The sequence below is a fragment of the Emys orbicularis genome, chromosome 6 (assembly GCF_028017835.1).
Source record: "Emys orbicularis isolate rEmyOrb1 chromosome 6, rEmyOrb1.hap1, whole genome shotgun sequence".
Classification (NCBI taxonomy): domain Eukaryota; kingdom Metazoa; phylum Chordata; order Testudines; family Emydidae; genus Emys; species Emys orbicularis.
In genome coordinates this window covers 103,097,011-103,117,209 of record NC_088688.1, presented here as the reverse complement: position 1 = coordinate 103,117,209, position 20,199 = coordinate 103,097,011, and the positions used below count along the sequence as shown (strand labels likewise).

The 20,199-nt window shown below is 43.5% G+C and overlaps 1 protein-coding gene across 1 annotated transcript in view; it reads left to right on the top strand.

Moving 5' to 3' along the window:
• The first annotated feature begins 9,484 nt into the window (after window positions 1–9,484).
• The window catches only part of RASEF (RAS and EF-hand domain containing), a 51,958-nt gene continuing 41,243 nt past the window's right edge, over window positions 9,485–20,199 (top strand). The window contains exon 1 of the mRNA XM_065406855.1: window positions 9,485–9,816. Within this exon, the coding sequence (XP_065262927.1) occupies window positions 9,485–9,816 (332 nt within the window). The remainder of the gene's footprint in view (window positions 9,817–20,199) is intronic.

Here is a 20,199-nt window from a genome sequence, read left to right as displayed (position 1 = left end):
GTGCCAAGCAGGATAGGTTGAAATTGGCTGATTGTATAATACTGTAGGTACCATCTGTTTTGGAGGATATACCTCTTCCATGACAGTGCTAAATGACAGCATACTTCATCTTGTTGCTTGAGCTTAATCGGCCAAATTAAAACTTCTGTAGCAGTGGAGGAAAGAAAGGCACAAAAGACCATATTCTGCCCTCAAGTAATAACCACTGACTACAGAGTGGGTTGCATTCATATAAGTAAAGGCAGAATTTGGAGAAAATGTAACAGTTACATATGGCTCTTACAAATATTGCTTTTATAGGGCCTGCTCCAAAGCCTCCTGAAGTCAGCAGAAAGACTTGCATTGACTTTACAGGGCTTTGGATCATAGAATCATAGAATATCAGGGTTGGAAGGGACCTCAGGAGGTCATCTAGTCCAACCCCCTGCTCAAAGCAGGACCAATTCCCAACTAAATCATCCCAGCCAGGGCTTTGTCAAGCCGGGCCTTAAAAACCTCCAAGGAGGGAGATTCCACCACCTCCCTAGGTAAAGCATTCCAGTGCTTCACCACCCTCCTAGTGAAATAGTGTTTCCTAATATCCAACCTAGACCTCCCCCACTGCAACTTGAGACCATTGCTCCTTGTTCTGTCATCTGCCACCACTGAGAACAGCCGAGCTCCATCCTCTTTGGAACCCCCCCTCAGGTAGTTGAAAGCAGCTATCAAATCCCCCCTCATTCTTCTCTTCTGGAGACTAAACAATCTCAGTTCCCTCAGCCTCTCCTCATAAGTCATGTGCTCCAGACCCCTAATCATTTTTGTTGCCCTCCGCTGGACTCTTTCCAATATTTCCACATCCTTCTTGTAGTGTGGGGCCCAAAACTGGACACAGTACTCCAGATGAGGCCTCACCAATGTCGCATAAAGGGGAACGATCACGTCCCTCGATCTGCTGGCAATTCCCCTACTTATACAGCCCAAAATGCCATTAGCCTTCTTGGCAACAAGAGCACACTGTTGACTCATATCCAGCTTCTCGTCCACTGTGACCCCAGGTCCTTTTCTGCAGAACTGCTACCTAGCCATTCGGTCCCTAGTCTGTAGCAGTGCATAGGATTCTTCCGTCCTAAGTGCAGGACTCTGCACTTGTCCTTGTTGAACCTCATCAGGTTTCTTTTGGCCCAATCCTCCAATTTGTCTAGGTCCCTCTGTATCTGATCCCTACCCTCCAGCGTATCTACCACGCCTCCCAGTTTAGTGTCCTCTGCAAACTTGCTGAGAGTGCAGTCCACACCATCCTCCAGATCATTAATAAAGATATTAAACAAAACTGGCCCCAGGACCGACCCTTGGGGCACTCCGCTTGAAACCGGCTGCCAACTAGACATGGAGCCATTGATCACTACCCGTTGAGCCCGACGATCTAGCCAGCTTTCTATCCACCTTAGAGTCCATTCATCCAGCCCATACTTCTTTAACTTGGCGGCAAGAATACTGTGGGAGACCTTATCAAAAGTTTGCTAAAGTCAAGGAATAACACATCCACTCCTTTCCCCTCATCCACAGAGCCAGTTATCTCCTCATAGAAGGCAATTAGGTTAGTCAGGCACGACTTCCCCTTGGTGAATCCATGCTGACTGTTCCTGATCACTTTCCTCTCCTCTAAGTGTTTCATGATTGATTCCTTGAGGACCTGCTCCATGATTTTTCCAGGGACTGAGGTGAGGCTGACTGGCCTGTAGTTCCCCGGATCCTCCTTCTTCCCTTTTTTAAAGATGGGCACTTCATTAGCCTTTTTCCAGTCATCCGGGACCTCCCCCGATCGCCATGAGTTTTCAAAGATGATGGCCAATGTCTCCGCAATCACATCCGCCAACTCCTTTAGCACCCTCGGATGCAGCGCATCCGGCCCCATGGATTTGTGCTCATCCAGTTTTTCTAAATAGTCCCGAACCACTTCTTTCTCCACGGAGGGCTGGTCACCTCCTCCCCATACTGTGCTGCCCAGTCCAGCAGTCTGGGAGCTGACCTTGTTTGTGAAGACAGAGGCAAAAAAGCATTGAGTACATTAGCTTTTTCCACATCCTCTGTCACTAGGTTGCCTCCCTCATTCAGTAAGGGGCCCACACTTTCCTTGACTTTCTTCTTGTTGCTAACATACCTGAAGAAACCCTTCTTGTTACTCTTAACATCTCTTGCTAGCTGCAACTCCAAGTGCGATTTGGCCTTCCTGATTTCACTCTTGCATGCCTGAGCGATATTTTTATACTCCTCCCTGGTCATTTGTCCAATCTTCCACTTCCTGTGAGCTTCTTTTTTGCGTTTAAGGTCAGCAAGGATTTCACTGTTAAGCCAAGCTGGTCGCCTGCCAGATTTACTATTCTTTCTACACGTCGGGATGGTTTGTTCCTGCAACCGCAATAAGGATTCTTTAAAATACAGCCAGCTCTCCTGGACCCCTTTGCCCTTCATGTTATTCTCCCAGAGGATCCTGCCCATCTGTTCCCTGAGGGAGTCAAAGTCTGCTTTTCTGAAGTCCACGGTCCGTATTCTGCTGCTCTCCTTTCTTCCTTGTGTCAGGATCCTGAACTCGACCATCTCATGGTCACTGCCTCCCAGGTTCCCATCCACTTTTGCTTCCCCTACTAATTCTTCCCTGTTTGTGAGCAGCAGGTCAAGAAAAGCTCTGCCCCTAGTTGGTTCCTCCAGCACTTGCACCAGGAAATTGTCCCCAACACTTTCCAAAAACTTCCTGGATTTTCTGTGCACCGCTGTATTGCTCTCCCAGCAGATATCAGGGTGATTAAAGTCTCCCCCGAGAACCAGGGCCTGCGATCTAGCAACTTCTGTTAGTTGCTGGAAGAACGCCTCGTCCACCTCATCCCCCTGGTCTGGTGGTCTATAGCAGACTCCGACCACCACATCACCCTTGTTGCTCACACTTCTCAACTTTATCCAGAGACTCTCAGGTTTTTCTGCAGTTTCATACCGGAGCTCTGAGCAGTCATACTCCTCTCTTTCATACAATGCAAGTCCCCCACCTTTTCTGCCCTGCCTGTCCTTCCTGAACAGTTTATATCCATCCATGACAGTACTCCAGTCATGTGAGTTATCCCACCAAGTCTCTGTTATTCCAATCACATCATAGTTCCCTGAGTGTGCCAGGACTTCCAGTTCTCCCTGCTTGTTTCCCAGGCTTCTTGCATTTGTGTATAGGCACTTAAGATAACTCATCAATCGTCCCTCTATCTCAGTATGAGACAGGAGTCCTCCCCTCTTGCGCTCTCCTGCTCTTGCTTCCTCCCAGTTTCCCCACTTACCTCAGGGCTTTGGTCTCCTTCCCCCAGTGAACCTAGTTTAAAGCCCTCCTCACTAGGTTAGCCAGCCTGCTTGCGAAGATGCTCTTCCCTCTCTTCGTTAGGTGGAGCCCGTCTCTGCCTAGCACTCCTTCTTGGAACACCATCCCATGGTCGAAGAATCCAAAGCCTTCTCTCCGACACCACCTGCGTAGCCATTCGTTGACTTCCACGATTCGACGGTCTCTACCCAGGCCTTTTCCTTGCACAGGGAGGATGGACGAGAACACCACTTGCGCCTCAAACTCCTTTATCCTTCTTCCCAGAGCCACGTAGTCTGCAGTGATCCGCTCAAGGTCATTCTTGGCAGTATCATTGGTTCCCACGTGGAGAAGCAGGAAGGGGTAGCGATCCGAGGGCTTGATGAGTCTTGGCAGTCTCTCCGTCACATCGTGTATCCTAGCTCCTGGCAAGCAGCAGACCTCTCGGTTTTCCCGGTCGGGGCAGCAGATAGATGACTCAGTCCCCCTGAGGAGGGAGTCCCCGACCACCACCACCCTCCTCCTCCTCTTGGGAGTGGTGGTTGTGGAACCCTCATCCCTAGGACAGTGCATCTTTTGCCTTCCAATCGGTGGAGTCTCCTTCTGCTCCCTTCCTTCAGATGTGTCATCTAGTCCACTCTCCACATTAGTACCTGTAGAGAGAACATGGAAATGATTGCTCACCTGTATCTCCATTGCTGGTACATGGACGCTCCACTTTCTCCTTCTGGAGGTCACATGCTGCCAAACTTCTTCACCATCCTTCTGTCCCTGCTGCGCCTGCTCTGAATCTTCAGAACATTGTGGCCGTAGAAGCATCTCCTGACGTCTGTCCAGGAAATCTTCATTTTCCCTTATGCAACGCAGAGTCGATACTCGTTGCTTGAGACCTCGAACCTTCTCTTCCAATATGGAGACCAGCTTGCACTTTGTACAGACAAAGTCGCTTCTGTCCTGTGGAAGAAAGACAAACATGGCACAACCTGTGCAGGTTACAACAGCTGATCGCTCACCTTCCATATCACCTTCCTCTTAAGAGCTTCCTCAGCTGATGCAGTAACTAGTCAGAGAAACCCACAGATGAAAGCCTCAGTGCGCTCTCCCCAGGCAAACTCCCTCTGTTAGCCTCTGCTGTTCGCTGCTCAGCTGGTTCGCTGCTGACTGCCCTTATATACCAGTCAGGCCCACTCAAGGCCCACCTGGAACAAAGCACTTCCAATTCACACTTTTCAAACAAACAAGCAAGCAATCAAGCACACGGTCAAACTGACAAACTGTCCCAGCAACAGACACTCAGATACTCACCAACACAGCCCCCCAAATGCAGCACTTAGCGTACCTCCTCTCGGACAGCTCCCAGGCAAACTCCCTCTGTTAGCCTCTGCTGTTCGCCGCTCAGCTGGTTCGCTGCTGACTGCCCTTATATACCAGTCAGGCCCACTCAAGGCCCACCTGGAACAAAGCACTCCCAATTCAGACACACTGCAGAGCGAGGTGAGAATGTCTTGTATTGCTCTTTATTACTTGTATCATCTTAGATGTTCAGGGTGCTTTACAAAACAAAGGAAGTTGGAAGCCCTAGCCTAAAACCTAAGGAAGATGAGAACAGGAAAAGGCAACATATGGAAGGGTTGAGAAGAACAAGGTGTAAAATCAGGATTAATAAAGGACCAAAGTAATGTCCAGCTATACTCTATGTGATGGCATATCCATGGTAGACCATGCCTCCAGAGACATGCAACCAAGAAAGAGTGAATCTGACCATGCCTGAGATACAAGATTACCAAGAAGTATAATCTAGTGAACAGCATGTGGCAACAAAGGCAAACAAGATAGGGTGTACATGTTGATTATGATTTTGAGATATCACTGCCTGGTGAGGCAAACTCAACCCACAAATAAAAGTACTTCAGCTCAATAGGTTGTGAACATCAAAAGCCAATGCCTAGAAACTCCTGTTACACTGGTCTACAATTTTTGAGAAGTCGTCTGCTTCAGAGATAAAATGTGCTATTTATTATGTATTTTGATGTGCTGAATTCAAATATGACAATTAAAACAACTGATTGGCTACTGTTTCTAAGATATTTAAGTTTTTACATTTTATGTCTATGTATATTGTGTAGATAGTAGAGTTTTAATCATAAATTGTAAACCTAGGTCTTTTCATGTGTTTATGGTTGCTTTACATGATAATATTTCACCTGTCCTGTTTATGTAACACTTTAAAAATCAGCAAAAGGGTTATATAAATAAAATTTATTATGAAACAAAAGGCAAAAAACTATTATGTACATAGTTTAGTCCTATTCAGTGTCTACTCGGCGCTTCTTGGCTTGTCTCTTGTATTCATTAAACGGAGCATCTCTTGTCACTGTCCAGCAATAGTCTGCAAGCATTGATGGGCTCCATTTGCCCTGATAGCGTTTCTCCATTGTTGCAATGTCCTGGTGAAATCGCTCGCCGTGCTCGTCGCTCACTGCTCCGCAGTTCGGTGGAAAAAAATCTAGATGAGAGTGCAAAAAATGTATCTTTAGTGACATGTTGCAACCAAGGCTTTTGTATGCCTTGAGGAGGTTTTCCACCAACAACCTGTAGTTGTCTGCCTTGTTGTTTCCGAGAAAATTTATTGCCACTAACTGGAAGGCTTTCCATGCCATCTTTTCCTTGCCACGCAGTGCATGGTCAAATGCATCATCTCGAAGAAGTTCACGAATCTGAGGACCAACAAAGACACCTTCCTTTATCTTAGCTTCACTTAACCTTGGAAATTTTCCACGGAGGTACTTGAAAGCTACTTGTGTTTTGTCAATGGCCTTGACAAAGTTCTTCATCAGACCCAGCTTGATGTGTAAGGGTGGTAACAAAATCTTCCTTGATTCAACAAGTGGTGGATGCTGAACACTTTTCCTCCCAGGCTCCAATGACTGTCGGAGTGGCCAATCTTTCTTGATGTAGTGGGAATCTCTTGCACGACTATCCCATTCGCAGAGAAAACAGCAGTACTTTGTGTATCCAGTCTGCAGACCAAGCAAGAGAGCAACAACCTTCAAATCACCACAAAGCTGCCACTGATGTTGGTCATAGTTTATGCACCTCAAAAGTTGTTTCATGTTGTCATAGGTTTCCTTCATATGGACTGCATGACCAACTGGAATTGATGGCAAAACATTGCCATTATGCAGTAAAACAGCTTTACGACTCGTCTTCGATGAATCAATGAACAGTCTCCACTCATCTGGATCGTGAACGATGTTGAGGGCTGCCATCACACCATCGATGTTGTTGCAGGCTACAAGATCACCTTCCATGAAGAAGAAGAATGGGACAAGATCCTTTTGACAGTCACGGAACATGGAAACCCTAACATCACCTGCCAGGAGATTCCACTGCTGTAGTCTGGAGCCCAACAGCTCTGCCTTACTCTTGAGTAGTTCCAAATCCCCGACAAGGTCATTCAGTTCACCTTGTGTTATGAGGTGTGGTTCAGAGGAGGAGAATGGGAGAAAATGTGGGTCCTGTGACATTGATGGTTCAGGACCAGAAGTTTCATCCTCTTCCTCATCTGACTCAAGTGAGAATGATTCTGGTGCATCAGGAACCGGCAGTCCTTCTCCGTGGGGTACTGGACGTATAGCTGATGGAATGTTTGGATAATGCACAGTCCACTTTTTCTTCTTTGACACACCTTTCCCAACTGGAGGCACCATGCAGAAGTAACAATTGCTGGTATGATCTGTTGGCTCTCTCTAAATCATTGGCACTGCAAAAGGCATAGATTTCCTTTTCCTGTTCAACCACTGGCGAAGATTTGTTGCACAAGTGTTGCAGCATATGTGTGGGGCCCACCTCTTGCCCTGATCTCCAATTTTGCAGCCAAAATAAAGGTGATAGGCTTTCTTAACCATAGTGGTTATACTGCGCTTTTGTGATGCAAAAGTCACTTCACCACAAACATAGCAGAAGTCATCTGCACTGTTCACATAAGTACGAGGCATCTCTGCTCACTTTGGCTAAACAGAAATGTGTCCCTTTGTAAAATCAAACACCCAGTCATAGATTTATTCATAGATCCAGTCAAAGATGTATTTTAGTCATTTCTGGTTTAAATTGAGATCCCTTCCCTTTATAACTCACTTATCCTCCGCCATTCCCAAGTCAAGGGTCGTATATACTGACCCAATAGCATATCTTGAAAACTAGAGCCAATCAACAATTTTAAGCATCATTTTCGTTCTCAGTGACCCAGAATTAGTAAAGTTTGACTACATTTATTTCAGAAGCATTTTGGCTGTAGAGCAGTGTTATCAAAGGGCTGGCACGCATAAGCAAGATAAATTTGTTTCGTTTTGATGAGGGAACAACTGAAGTCTGCCTTAAAGCTCTCCTCTGTTAGTATGAGTGCTCTTTCTTTATATGGTCTGTTTATTCATCAGGTCAATACTTAGTGGGCCACCTTTCATATAAGAGCATGGAGGAAGCAGGATTTCTTTTTTTCTAGTTAGGAAGATTTTGCTGGAGTACAAAGGGTTACATTTTAGGCCATATCTACACTACGTGGACTACAGCAGCATAGCTATGCTGGCTTGACCCTGTGTAGACACAGAGAGGAAAAAACACATAACTTGTTCCTCCAACCCACTTCTGAGGTCATGTCAGCTGCTTCTGGAGAGACTGAAGTTGGTATTGTGAATCCTTTATAGAGCATAATACTACAATAAATCAGTCAACCTAAATAGTGTTTTGGATCACGCTAGAGTGGCTTCCTAAATGAGATTTATGGTAGAGCACAAATTCTGACAGACCCCATAGTTACAGATAATTCCAAGAACATAGCACTTCCTGTGCTGCCAAGTGAACGTTTTAGTTAAGAACTGTAGCAACACCACCTCCCTAAGGGATGGCAGCTAGGTTGACAGAAGCATTCATCTGTTGACTTAACTGCATCTACACCAGGGGTTAGTGCTCAGTGGTGTGAAAAATCCTATGTCGATCCAAGTTTTAAGTGTAGACTGGGCCTTAACCTCAGTGAAGTTAATGGAGTTTACACTTCAGTGAGATTGGCCAGTTCTGGTCTACGTTAAACAAGATGATTGAAAAAAAAAATTTGGTTCCTGGATCTGTTAGTCTCTTCAGAAGTCAGGCTGTGGAACAACAATATTTTATATTACAACAGGGTCCCCATAAACTTTCACTGATGTCATTTTCTGTTGATTTGACATTTTAATAGGATCCTCTTACATTCGTATCATTTGCCATTGTATCTGGATCACAATACACTGGACTAGGACATTCTTAATTAACATATTCTAAAGGCAACTATTTATTAATACAGGAAGCACTTTTAATAAGAAACAGACTTCCATTGACTTCAATGCCCTTAATGCCCTTTTTCCTTCTTCAAATACAGAATCTTAAAAACGGATGGGGAAATTTCAGTTACCTGGAAAGTTTCTGCTGGAGCAGAGAAGAGGAATGTGGTATGGGGACTAATCAGAGAATGAATAACCAACTTCTAAATGGTGTCATCTTACTAACAGCCTAAAGCGAATCCCAGATTCAATTGAACCACTGGACATAAAATAGGCAATTCCTGTGGCCTGAACACTTAGCAAGGAAACATTTCTAACAGACCGTTTAATGTTTTCTCCAAAGCAAATATAATGCAAACATATGCAAAAAGGGTCCACTCTTAAAAGCTTCCTAGATAGCTTCCATAACTAACTGAGTAACTTTACCCCACTCTTTGCATTACTTCCTGCGGGGATTTCCTCCAGCAAATAGAAGGGAGCGCCGCAGTTACGCAGGTAACCGCATCATTTGTCTAAGGTGAACCTGGCAAGTTTGTCAGGGTGAGCGCTGCTGACAGCGATGCCCACGGGCAGCCAAACGCTACACCTTGCATAACAGCACGTTCCTGGGCTCCGCCTGCCGACTTCCAGGGCTCCTGCCTCGCTCGAAAGGTGCGCGGGCTCCTCCGCCCAGTGAGCGGCTGGGGCGGCGAGGCGCGTCTCGGGCCGGAGGGAGGGGCCGGGGGCGGCTCTGGTGGCAGGGAAAGTTGTGCGGCCGGTCGGTTCGCTGAGCTCAGCGCCGGACAGGAGCGGAGCGGAGCCCGCAGCTCGGCCCGGAGTGGGCGGCAGGAGGACGCTTTCCGGGCCGCTGGCGATGGAGCTCGAGGAGGGGGACGAGCTGGCCCGGCTCCGCTCCCTCTTCGTGGCCTGCGACGTGCGGGGCTCCGGGCGCATCGAGCGGGCGGAGTTCGGCTCGCTGTGCGCCGAGCTGCGGGTGCGGCCGGCCGAGGCCGAGGCGATCTTCCGGCGGCTCGACACGGACCGCGACGGGGCCATTACCTTCCAGGAGTTCGCCCGGGGCTTCCGCGGGGCCGGCCAGCGGCCGCTGGAGCAGGACGAGGAGGAGGCGTGGGGCGCGGCGGGGCCGAACCAGCCCTGGCGGGATTTCGAGCTGCGGCTCGGGAGCGAGGCCAGATACATCCCCAGGTAAGAGCCGCGCTGGCGGCGGGGCTGCTTCCCCCGGCGGCCGCAGGCACCTGTGGAGAGAGTGGCACGGGTGTGTGGCAGCAGTTAACCCACCCCTGTCTCAGCGCCTACCCGCCCCACACGGCACCAGCACGGGGAGGGGAGACACTGCCTGCTTTAGGGGGACCCTCCGTGCGCACAAGGCAGCCTTAACGCTGGTTGCATCGCGGTAGGGTCAGCTGTGCCAGGCGCTGCACAAAGTGATGGCCCTTGGCTCAAGGACCGCACGACAAGAGACAGGGAGTGGGGGTGTCACAAGGGAACAGTAGGGCTCAGGATGAAAAGCCGCAGTCACAGTACAGCTGGTAACTTCTGGCCTGGAAAGCACAGCAGTGCCTGTAGGAGAGTATGGTCCCAGCTGCAAAATCAGGGTAATAATAGTTTGTGTGAAATAGGGGAAAGTCGCTTTTCATTTCATTCCCTCTCAATCTGCTTCTTTTTTCCCCACCCCCTTTTATGCTAGTTTTATATGAGAATTAGTTCTTTGGGTTTTCCATGCTGGTGAAACCATCCCAAAGTCCATCCTGGTTAGCCAGAGTAGGCACCTGTGCATGTTGTGAGCTCAAGAGACATCACCTAATTGATGGGTCCCTGAGAATTAATGGAATCATAGCTTAAAGAGGATGTAGGTTTAATGCTTGCGGGAAAGGGTGAGGAGTTCTGCATTGTTTTGGTGGGGCAGGACATGATCTTTTACACACTCTTCTGTACGTAAGGTAAAATTTGCCTGTGGTGTAGAGGACTGCAAGGACTTCTAACCACTTAGGCTATCCAGAGGGCACGGCACCTGCTTGGACTCAGAGGGAGATGAGCCTCCCATGGGCCACACAGAGGGAGGGATCCCAGTTGGCTACGAAGAGGCTGTGCATAGTGTGTTCTGGACAGAGGCCAGTTACATAGGTGCATTGACTCAAAACCTATGTGTGGGAGAGGCTTGGCATACCAGCACTCCCTTTTCCAATCTATGGGCTTGATCCAAAGCTCATTGAAGTCAATAGCAGCTTTAGATCAGGCCCTGTATTCTGGAGGTGCAGATGCTTATGGACTGCATTTCATCTCTCCACTCCTGCATAGTTCGAGTTGTGAATATCCTCTCCCTCAGCTGCTGAGTACCCACACATCATTTGAACAAGAGACAAATGATTCAGTACCAAACAAAGCAACAGATGTAAAAGAAAATCACATTAATGGGACAGTGCCCACTTGAAATCTTGACATTTATGAGTTAAAAGTAGGTTCAGGTGCTACTTTGCCCCTGGGTCTCCCTGCCAGTTTTTGTGGTCCTTACTATCACATTTTTGAGTTTTTAAAATGCTTTCCCTCTCCTCCGCTACTGTGAAAGACCCAAACAGGGAAAGGACTGACTGTGCAAGTGAAACAGACTATATGCAAAGTATTGTGAAATGCACAACTTAAACAAATGAGGGGGAAAATTCCCCTCTAATCTCTTTCAGGTATAGTAATCTGATGTTACCGGTCATTAGAGTAGAAGATACAAAAATCTCTCTTCTGTCTGAAAGTTTAAATTGACTGAGTCCCCTTGAATAAGCCCAGAGGCTGTAATTAACTCATTCTGGACCATACTTCCTGTGCTGTGATCTCAACTCAGACTTCACTACATCGCAAGAATTCTCCCACTTCTCTCTTTATGCTCTGAGCCTTCTGCGACGGCCCCGATTCTGCTCCCACTGAAGTCAATGAGAATATGTTCAGTCCCATAATGGGGAAAGTTGGCTGGCCGCAGCCTGCTTCGCAATGAAAACTGTTAAAAAATACTTCCATAATTGTAAAGTTGTTTCCATTTTGAAGGGTTCAAAATGGATCCATTGTCTATTTTTTATGATTTTTTTTATTATTTTTAGCAGAAATTTTAATTAAAATTGATACATTCTATAAAATCAGAAAATTTTGACGTGACAGTTTTGGGTTGTGGGTTTTTTTTTTTTTTTTAGGAGTTGTTAAAAGACCATTTTTTGGTTAAATACTTTTTATGCAAAAAATTTTGACCAGCCATCCTCAGAGTAAAGCTTCATGTTAGACAGGAAAGGTAACAACCTGGCTTGCTTGTTAAGGTCACAGTCCTGCAAACGCATATGCACAGGCTTAACTTTACTCACAAGCAATCTAATTTAAATCAGACAAATTTTATGTAAAAAGCTAAGCACTGTATAAGCATTCCTAGACCAGGGCTGTAGTTGGAAACGTTGAGAAAGAAACAAGGAAGAGATTTTGCAGAAGAACAAATAGGCAAAACCTCTGGTGCAAGTGAACCTATTCAAAATAGTTGAAAATGTCAGCATGTTTCCAGACCATCAAGTTTTTCATTGTTAAAAGTTTAGTCCAGATCATACTTTAATCTATTTTCTTGAAACAATTGTAAATGGCTCAGGACTTAATATTAAAGAAATGAAAAAAAAAATCAAGTCAGACATGATGAATCTCAACTCACTGGGTTATAATTTTAAATCAAGATGGCCAACTATTTAACTTGATTTAAAGGTCTGTATATTAATAAAATAGAAAAATCTATAGTGTTTTGATAAACATCTAAATGTTATCCCTTAAAGTTTAACTGCTACTATTTAAGGCTCTGATTCTGCAAAAACCTATGCAAGTGCTTTGAAATATTTGAAATATGTGACTCGTCCAATGTAATTCAGTGGGATTACTTGTGTATAAAATTAAATACGTATGTAAGTCTTTGTAGGAATGAGGCCAAAAAGTGTTTTTTTTTTAAATCTATACTATCCCCCCCAAAAGCATTCAAGAGATGTAGTCCTAATATTTTGGATAATTAAGAGTAAAAGCTGTTTTTTACCTGCCAAAACCTTTGTTCAAAGTCTTTGTCTTGTAGCCACACTTTCAGAAGTGTTCATTTAGGCGTCAGTATTGCATGCCAGTGTGCCTTGATGGACCCTTGTGCTCATGCAGGGACCCTGACTTCAATAGGGCTCTGTGCGTTCACAAGGGTCCATCCATGTGGCTCATCTTGTAGGCTTGGAGCCTAATTTTGTGTGTGTCAGTTTTGGGCATCCTGTTTAAGAAAACTTATGCATATTGTGGACAAAGAGGACAACGACATCACTGCTAGCTCAGCGGAATTTTTCATAAGCAATGGACAACATTGCAGCAGAAGATGAATGGGCTGACTGCCAGAAAGCAAATCAGTAATTTAATAATTTTCATTTGGACACTGGTGCACAAGCCAGTGAGTTGTCAGAAACAGTGGTGTTAGCACTAAAAGAAAAGCCGGGGGGTGGGGTGGGGTGTGCAGGTAAATGCTAAAACAGTAATGAGTTTATCCCACTAAAGGAGAATATTAACTAGATATATGGGTAAATAATAAACTGGAAAGATAAAATGTGTAGTAGTGCCAGGGAAAAGAACATCTGCCATTGGGTTAAAAGTGTCAAACTCTTAGTCTCATCAAGAGGTGCACTCTTTGGTGGGGCAGAGAACCAAAACAAATGAGAGTTTGAGGACATCTTCCAGGGGATAGGGAGGCTCTCAAATGAGTACAGAGTATAGCTGAAAGAGCCTAATTGCCCCACTATTCACACACCTAGGAAAGTTCCCTTTGGCCTAAAGCAGAGAGGCACAGGCTTATTGCTCTGGTAATCAGAATGAGAAGAACCAAAAGAGTGGGTGCACTTGTTAATCACTGAAGGGGAAAAAAAGATGGACTCCTTCACTTATTTATAGACCTAAAAAATGATATAAATATGTAAAAAGAGAATATTTTCCACTACCTGTCAGGGGAGAAATTTTGAAGGATATGGCTGATGCCAGATATTTTTCTATGCTGGATGTGTCGTAGACTGGTACCTATCTCTAGAAAACATTGTACACATCTGTGCACATTCAAAATACCTTTGGGAGACACTGTTTCCACAGACTGCCATTTGGATTGTGTTTTGTTCCCGAGGTGTTACACTGGATAATATAACAAATGTTTCATGATATTAGAGGATACTAAGATTTACAAAGGTAAAGTTCTGATCTGGAGAAAAACAGTAGAAGAGTATGACTAGAGGCTCTGGGCAGCTCAAGAAAGAGCAAGTGCAGCTGGGCTAAAGTCAAATAAACAAAAATTCTTTGTAACAGAAATAACATACCTAGAAGAGCAGCTAACACAGCAACGTGTCCTGGTTGAGGTCATCACCAACATGCCTGTCTCAACAGACGAGAGGGGTACAAAGATTCCTTGAAATGGTGGACTACGTAGGGAAACTTGTGCCAAATCTAGCTGCTAAAACCAGCAACCTGAGAGCACTATTGTGCAAAGATGTCCAGTGTACATAGGCTGCCAGTCTTAATAAAGGGTTTGAAAAACTGAAGAAGATAATTAAAGAGGCCCTAGTCTGGAGGTACTATCACAGTAAGTGTAAAACTGAGATGTCCATAGATCCCTCTAAGGAGGGTATTGGCAACAGTATGGTCAAAACTGGAGACAAGTGGTTTATGCGCCACGGGCGCTAACAAAAAACTGAGTATCAGTATCCTCCGATAAAGGAGGCGGCTATGGCCAGTCCATCAGTGTAAAAAGATTCATATTTTTATGTATGGGAGACCAATGTTAGCTGAAATGACCATAAACCAATTGGTTTCAGAGTAGCAGCCGTGTTAGTCTGTATCCTCAAAAATAACAGGAGTACTTGTGGCACCTTAGAGACTAACAAATTTATTAGAGCATAAGCTTTCGTGGGCTACAACCCACTTCTTCGGATGCATAAGAAGTGGGTTGTAGCCCACGAAAGCTTATGCTCTAATAAATTTGTTAGTCTCTAAGGTGCCACAAGTACTCCTGTTATTTTCATAAACCAATTATTACCATTGCCATAAAGTGCTTGGTAAATATTCCCCAAAAATATAAAGGTTATTTTTTCAGTTGCAAATCGAATAGAAACCTGGGAGTGATTTGGTAGTTGCAGACATGCTTTCTAGAATATTTGTCTAGGGGAGCAAATTCCAGAGCTAGATTTTGTGCATGTCAGTTTGGTAAAATAACCTTTCTGGTCTCAGACAAAATGTGGACTGTGATTGCCAGAGCAACAGATCAGGATGAGAAGCTGCAGAAAGTGAATAAGGCTATTTCTATAGGGTAGTCAGAACAGCATGTTCCCAGCTTCTATGACCAATTAAGAGGGAAGCTCTCAGTCCTAGATGGCATTTTCTTTGAAGATATCAGGATGAAGATCCCTAAATTGTAATAGAAAAATATGTTAAAAAGGATAAAAGATGCTCATGTGGGGATCGAAAACTCTAAGAGGAGAGCTAGAAACATTTTATATTGGCCTCGAAAGAACAGCGACATTAAGGAAGCTGCCATGGCTTGTTTCATGTGCCAGAAGTACTAGCTAAGTCAAGCAAAAGAGCCCATTTTGGTGACATAGGAAAGATTTTCTGCTTGGAGCAGAGTAGGCATAGATTTGTTTACGATGACGGGGGGGGGGGAACTATGCATTTATTATAGACTGTTATTCTCACGTCCCTGAGATAGCTTTACTAGAAGTTACTACAACTAAACAGGTGATTGTGCATATCAAATCTGTTTTTGCTAGCCATGGTATACCTGATGTGGGTATACCCACATGTGGCTACATCTGACACTGGGCTGCAGTTCAGTGGATATGAGTTTAAGAAGTTTGCAGTGAAGTTTGGGTTTAGGAATGTAACCTCTAGTCCCCATTACCCCAATCAAATGGGTTGGTTGAAAATGATGTTAAAATAAGGAAGTGTCTGTTGAAAAATGCTGCAGTCATTGGTGGTGGTCTGTAATTTAACAATACCGAAGTACAGATCTTTACCTTTACATTATAGAATGCACCGATGAAACATAGTTTATTACCAGTAGGCATTTTATTTAATAGAAAACAGAGAATTAATGAAAAAGCTGATCTCAGAGGAACTGGAGATTTGCAGAAATATAAAGAGACAGATAAAGCTATACAAAAAACTCAATATGTTTTGGGGTTCTGGGAGCTATCACTACTTCATGAATACGGCACAGTGAATGTCTCTGATGGAAATGAATGGTTGCAAACAGCAATGTTTTAGGAGGGTGTCACTCCAAATGGACATATACTGAGGAGGAAACAGACATTTTCCCCAGCTTTGAGAAAAGAAAGGGATGAGGGGCACTGTGTTTGCTGTCTTGCCTGAGAAGGTCTCAGTTTGGTAACAGCCACAACCGATCCAGACAACTGAGCCCCAGGATATAATACTGCCAGAAAAAATAGAGACTCTTCCTCCTGACAACAGTAGTACTTATGTTCAAGGGAAACCTGCAAGTCCAAGTGACAGTTGAAGACTCCTCAGAGATTGATAGAACACTGTTAGTAAATTTAATTAGGTTGGTTATAAGTGTTTGGAATTGTGTGTTATGTAAACATTTAAATTATGGTATTCTTAAGTTTTGGCTGGCAGAGGAAGGAAGATTGATATTGGTAACTGTACCTTTAAGTGGTTTAACTTCCCAGACAGGTAGTCTGAGGGGAGGGAACTGCAGAAGCCCACAGTATGTAATGCAGAGGCAGCTGGGAACTGGCATCACTCAATAAAAAGGATCTCTTTGCACTTTGGGCCTACCATGATTACTGATGTAGGAGTCATTCAGTAGGAGATCAAAAAATATGACTTGTGCGCCATGGTGCTTTGTGAAAGCATTCATCTTCTTTCACTAACAAACCTATCCCAGTGTCTTGGTTACTGTGTTTGCAGCAGCAATTTGAATGCTGTCCCATTGTTTGTCTAAGAGGGTAGTAGGAGGGAATGGGAATAGCTTTATTTGGTATAAGTGATGTGGTCTGATTATATGAGTTGGAATTCTCAGACATCAAATTACCAACTGAAAGACATTCAAAATGAAATGGTGGTGATTTAAGTGCATGTCTACTCGTATCAAATGAATAATTCTGTACTATTTCTTCATGCAAACCAGTCCTCTTCCTTTTTAGGTTTCTAAATAACTTTGAACCTCTCTAATGTATAATCCTTGGCTTCATTTGTTAGGCATGTATCAATTCAAGTTCAGGGCATCCTTTGTTTTATTTTATTTTTCCTTTCTGTTTGCAGTCTTCAAGCACTGGAAGCCGAGCTATGCTGTTAAATTTCTCCATGCTGGTCCCAGATCTGGCACATGTTTTAGCATGTTTATCTTTGCTCCTCTGGGTAGTCCCATTGAAATCAATAGGATTACTTATATGAGCAAAGTTATGCAGATACTTAAGTGTTTGAAGGATATGGGCCTTGGACAAAAAAATGTAAAGCTTGAGATGACTTTATATTATTATATTGTTTTACATTTAACTGTTTATAAATCCACATTTCCTAAACTTTTCCTAAAGGAAAAGTTAAACAGGATGGCTGAAATGCTTCTGAATTCAAAACTGGAAAAAAATCTTAAAATGGCAAACTTCTCACCATACTAATTACAGAACTGTTTTTAAGGTATGCAGTTTACTAGTATCTGAAATTTTACATAATAGTTTGTATCTGTTGTTCTCAAAATGGCATTTTGTGTCCCAGCACATGCATTTTTCTTTATTTCTCTGATATAGTATTTCCCTGGGATATATTTGTACTGAGAACCACAAGTAAAATAATTTAAAACAAGCAAACAAACAAACCCTGGCCAGCTCAGATGTGTAATTAGTTAAAATATGAACCATCAATAGAGACGCTAACTTGACTATGCCCAGATTCTGACCTCAGTTATACGGGTCAGCTGGAATAATTCAGCATTTGGTCCTTCAACGTGTTGAGTACTTGGTAGTGGGCCCCAATCCAGAAAAGCATTTGAGCATGTGCTTATTAAGTGCCTTGCTGGATTGCTCATAAAAATGGAGGAGTAAGCCTTAGAAGATCAGAGTAACAGGACAGAAATGGGACCAGTTTCCCTGTAAGATAGAAAGGACAACCTTTCTCTACTTCCTTGTATTGCCATTGGGAGTTGCACTTGCATCAAAGGGGACAATTGGCCTTTATTCTACAAACAAGAAAAATTCACCATATGATACAAATAGAATAAAACTATTAAAAAATCTGAATCTTGGATTAGAAATTTCTCTTGTGCTTCAATAATAATGAATGCCTGGGTCTTAGGCAGTGCTTTTCATCCATAGATCACAGAGTACTTTACAAAGGAGATCAGTATCGTTATCTCCATTTTACAGATGAGGAAACTTAGGCACAGAAAGGGACATGACTTGCCCAAGAACACCCAGCAAAGTAATGGCAGAGCCAGGGATTGAGCCCAGTTCTCCTGTCCCAGTCCAACGTCCTATCCACTAGGCCATGCTGCTTAGCTATTAACATTTAAATTATACTAAGGTTTGTAATGCATCGGTATGGCTAAGGCCCTTCATTTTCAGTTTTTATTTTGTTTAAAATGTTCCAGGAATTTATCAGTGTTCATTACAAAAATTAATAAAATGGTAAAAATAGTGCAAAAATTAACTCAGTAGTTTTCTGGGTAAATATCACGGTTAATATTGTGGGAACAGGAGGACAGAAAAAAGCAACAAATAGAGAAAAGTAAGAGTATTGAAACTAAAAGCAGTTTAATGCCGTGGCTTATTTAATGAACTGTACATTAACAGTATGTACATATATGTTTGTGTATCTTCCACTACATTGCCTCACTTTAACAGACAGGTAGACTAATTTATTATTAACATAAGCATAGAATCATAGAATATCAGGGTTGGAAGGGACCTCAGGAGATCATCTAGTCCAACCCCCTGCTCAAAGCAGGACCAATCCCCAGACAGATTTTTGTCCCAGATCCCTAAATGGCCCCCTCAAAGGATTGAACTCACAACCCTAGGTTTAGAAGGCCAATGCTCAAAACACTGAGCTATCCCTCCCCCCCCCTCAGGAACAGTCAACATGAATTCACCAAGGGCAAGTCATGCCTGACCAACCTGGTTGCCTTCTATGATGAGATAACTGGCTCTGTGGATATGGGTAAAGCGGTGGACATGAGATATCTTGACGGTATCAAAAACTTTGCTAAAGTCTCCCACAGTATTCTTGCCAGCAAGTTAAAAAGTATGGATTGGATTAATGGACTATAAGGTGGATAGAAAGATGGCTAGATTGTTGGGCTCAATGGGTAGTGATCAATGGCTCGATGTCTAGTTGGCAGCTGGTATCAAGCGTAGTGCCCCAGGGGTCGGTCCTGGGGCTGGTTTTGTTCAACATCTTTATTAATGATCTGGATGATGGGCTTAATTGCATCCTCAGCAAGTTCGCAGAGGACACTAAACTGGGGGGGGAGGTAGACAAATTGGAGGATTGAGCCAAAAGAAATCTGATGAAGTTCAACAAGGACCAGTGCAGAGTCCTGTACTTAGGATGGAAGAATCCCATGAACCGCTACATGTCTACCTAATGTAATTTTATTGGATTTTCTTAACATAATCAGTATTTTCATGTATATGAGTGGTCCAAAATTCGGGTGAAAACCAGTAAAAAACTGAATAATAGCTTTTGTAAAACCCAGGAATTTTTCAGTAAAAAGTAGTAAGAACTGAAAATGAAGGGCCTTAACTATGGCATATTCACTTTCTTTAATCAAAACTAGTGTTTTTAACAGAGTTCCAGTCATGTTGTCTTTATGTAGGGTTAATGCAAAAGATACCAAAATCAATCAATTTTGCAGAAAGCCATAATGCAGGAGCAAAAGTATTATATAGGTTTTTAAAATAATTTTCTAGAGTTGAATACTGACTTTAGTAGAGACTATACACAATTCCTGTGGTATCAGAAATTCCAGGTAGTTAACATTATCTGTGTACTTACTTCTGACTTTCTAATATTGCCTTATGGGTTTTGTCTTGATTAGAATAAAAGGTGTGTTGTTAGAAGGTTAGCTAGCATACTCATACTAGCACATTCTAACACTCTAGCATAGACAAGCCCATGTAGACTATTAACACATGCCAGCTGGCCAAGATGAAGCCTACTTAGAAAATCTGTCTAATGATACACCTTTAAATCTTAGTCATGACAAACCGTATCACACCAGCTAAAGGAGAAATCCTTGCTGAACAGCTGTGGTCTCCACCAGTTTAAAATGATAAGTTATGTTGTTAACTGCTGCCTTATCAAACTGTTGATAAGGTGTAAGGAAAGTTTCTGGTATCTCCAATATTATATAGGAGTTCAGCAGGGCTGATCACATGTAAAATTACATGTGTAAGTAATTTCAAGATTGGGGTTTAAGACCTGCTTCAAACAGTTTAAGGTTAATTACCATGTGGTATTAATATTTTCCAGATTGTATCATATTTTGCGGTGTTCTCAGGATGATTATGGCTCAGATTCAGTGCCCACAAATCA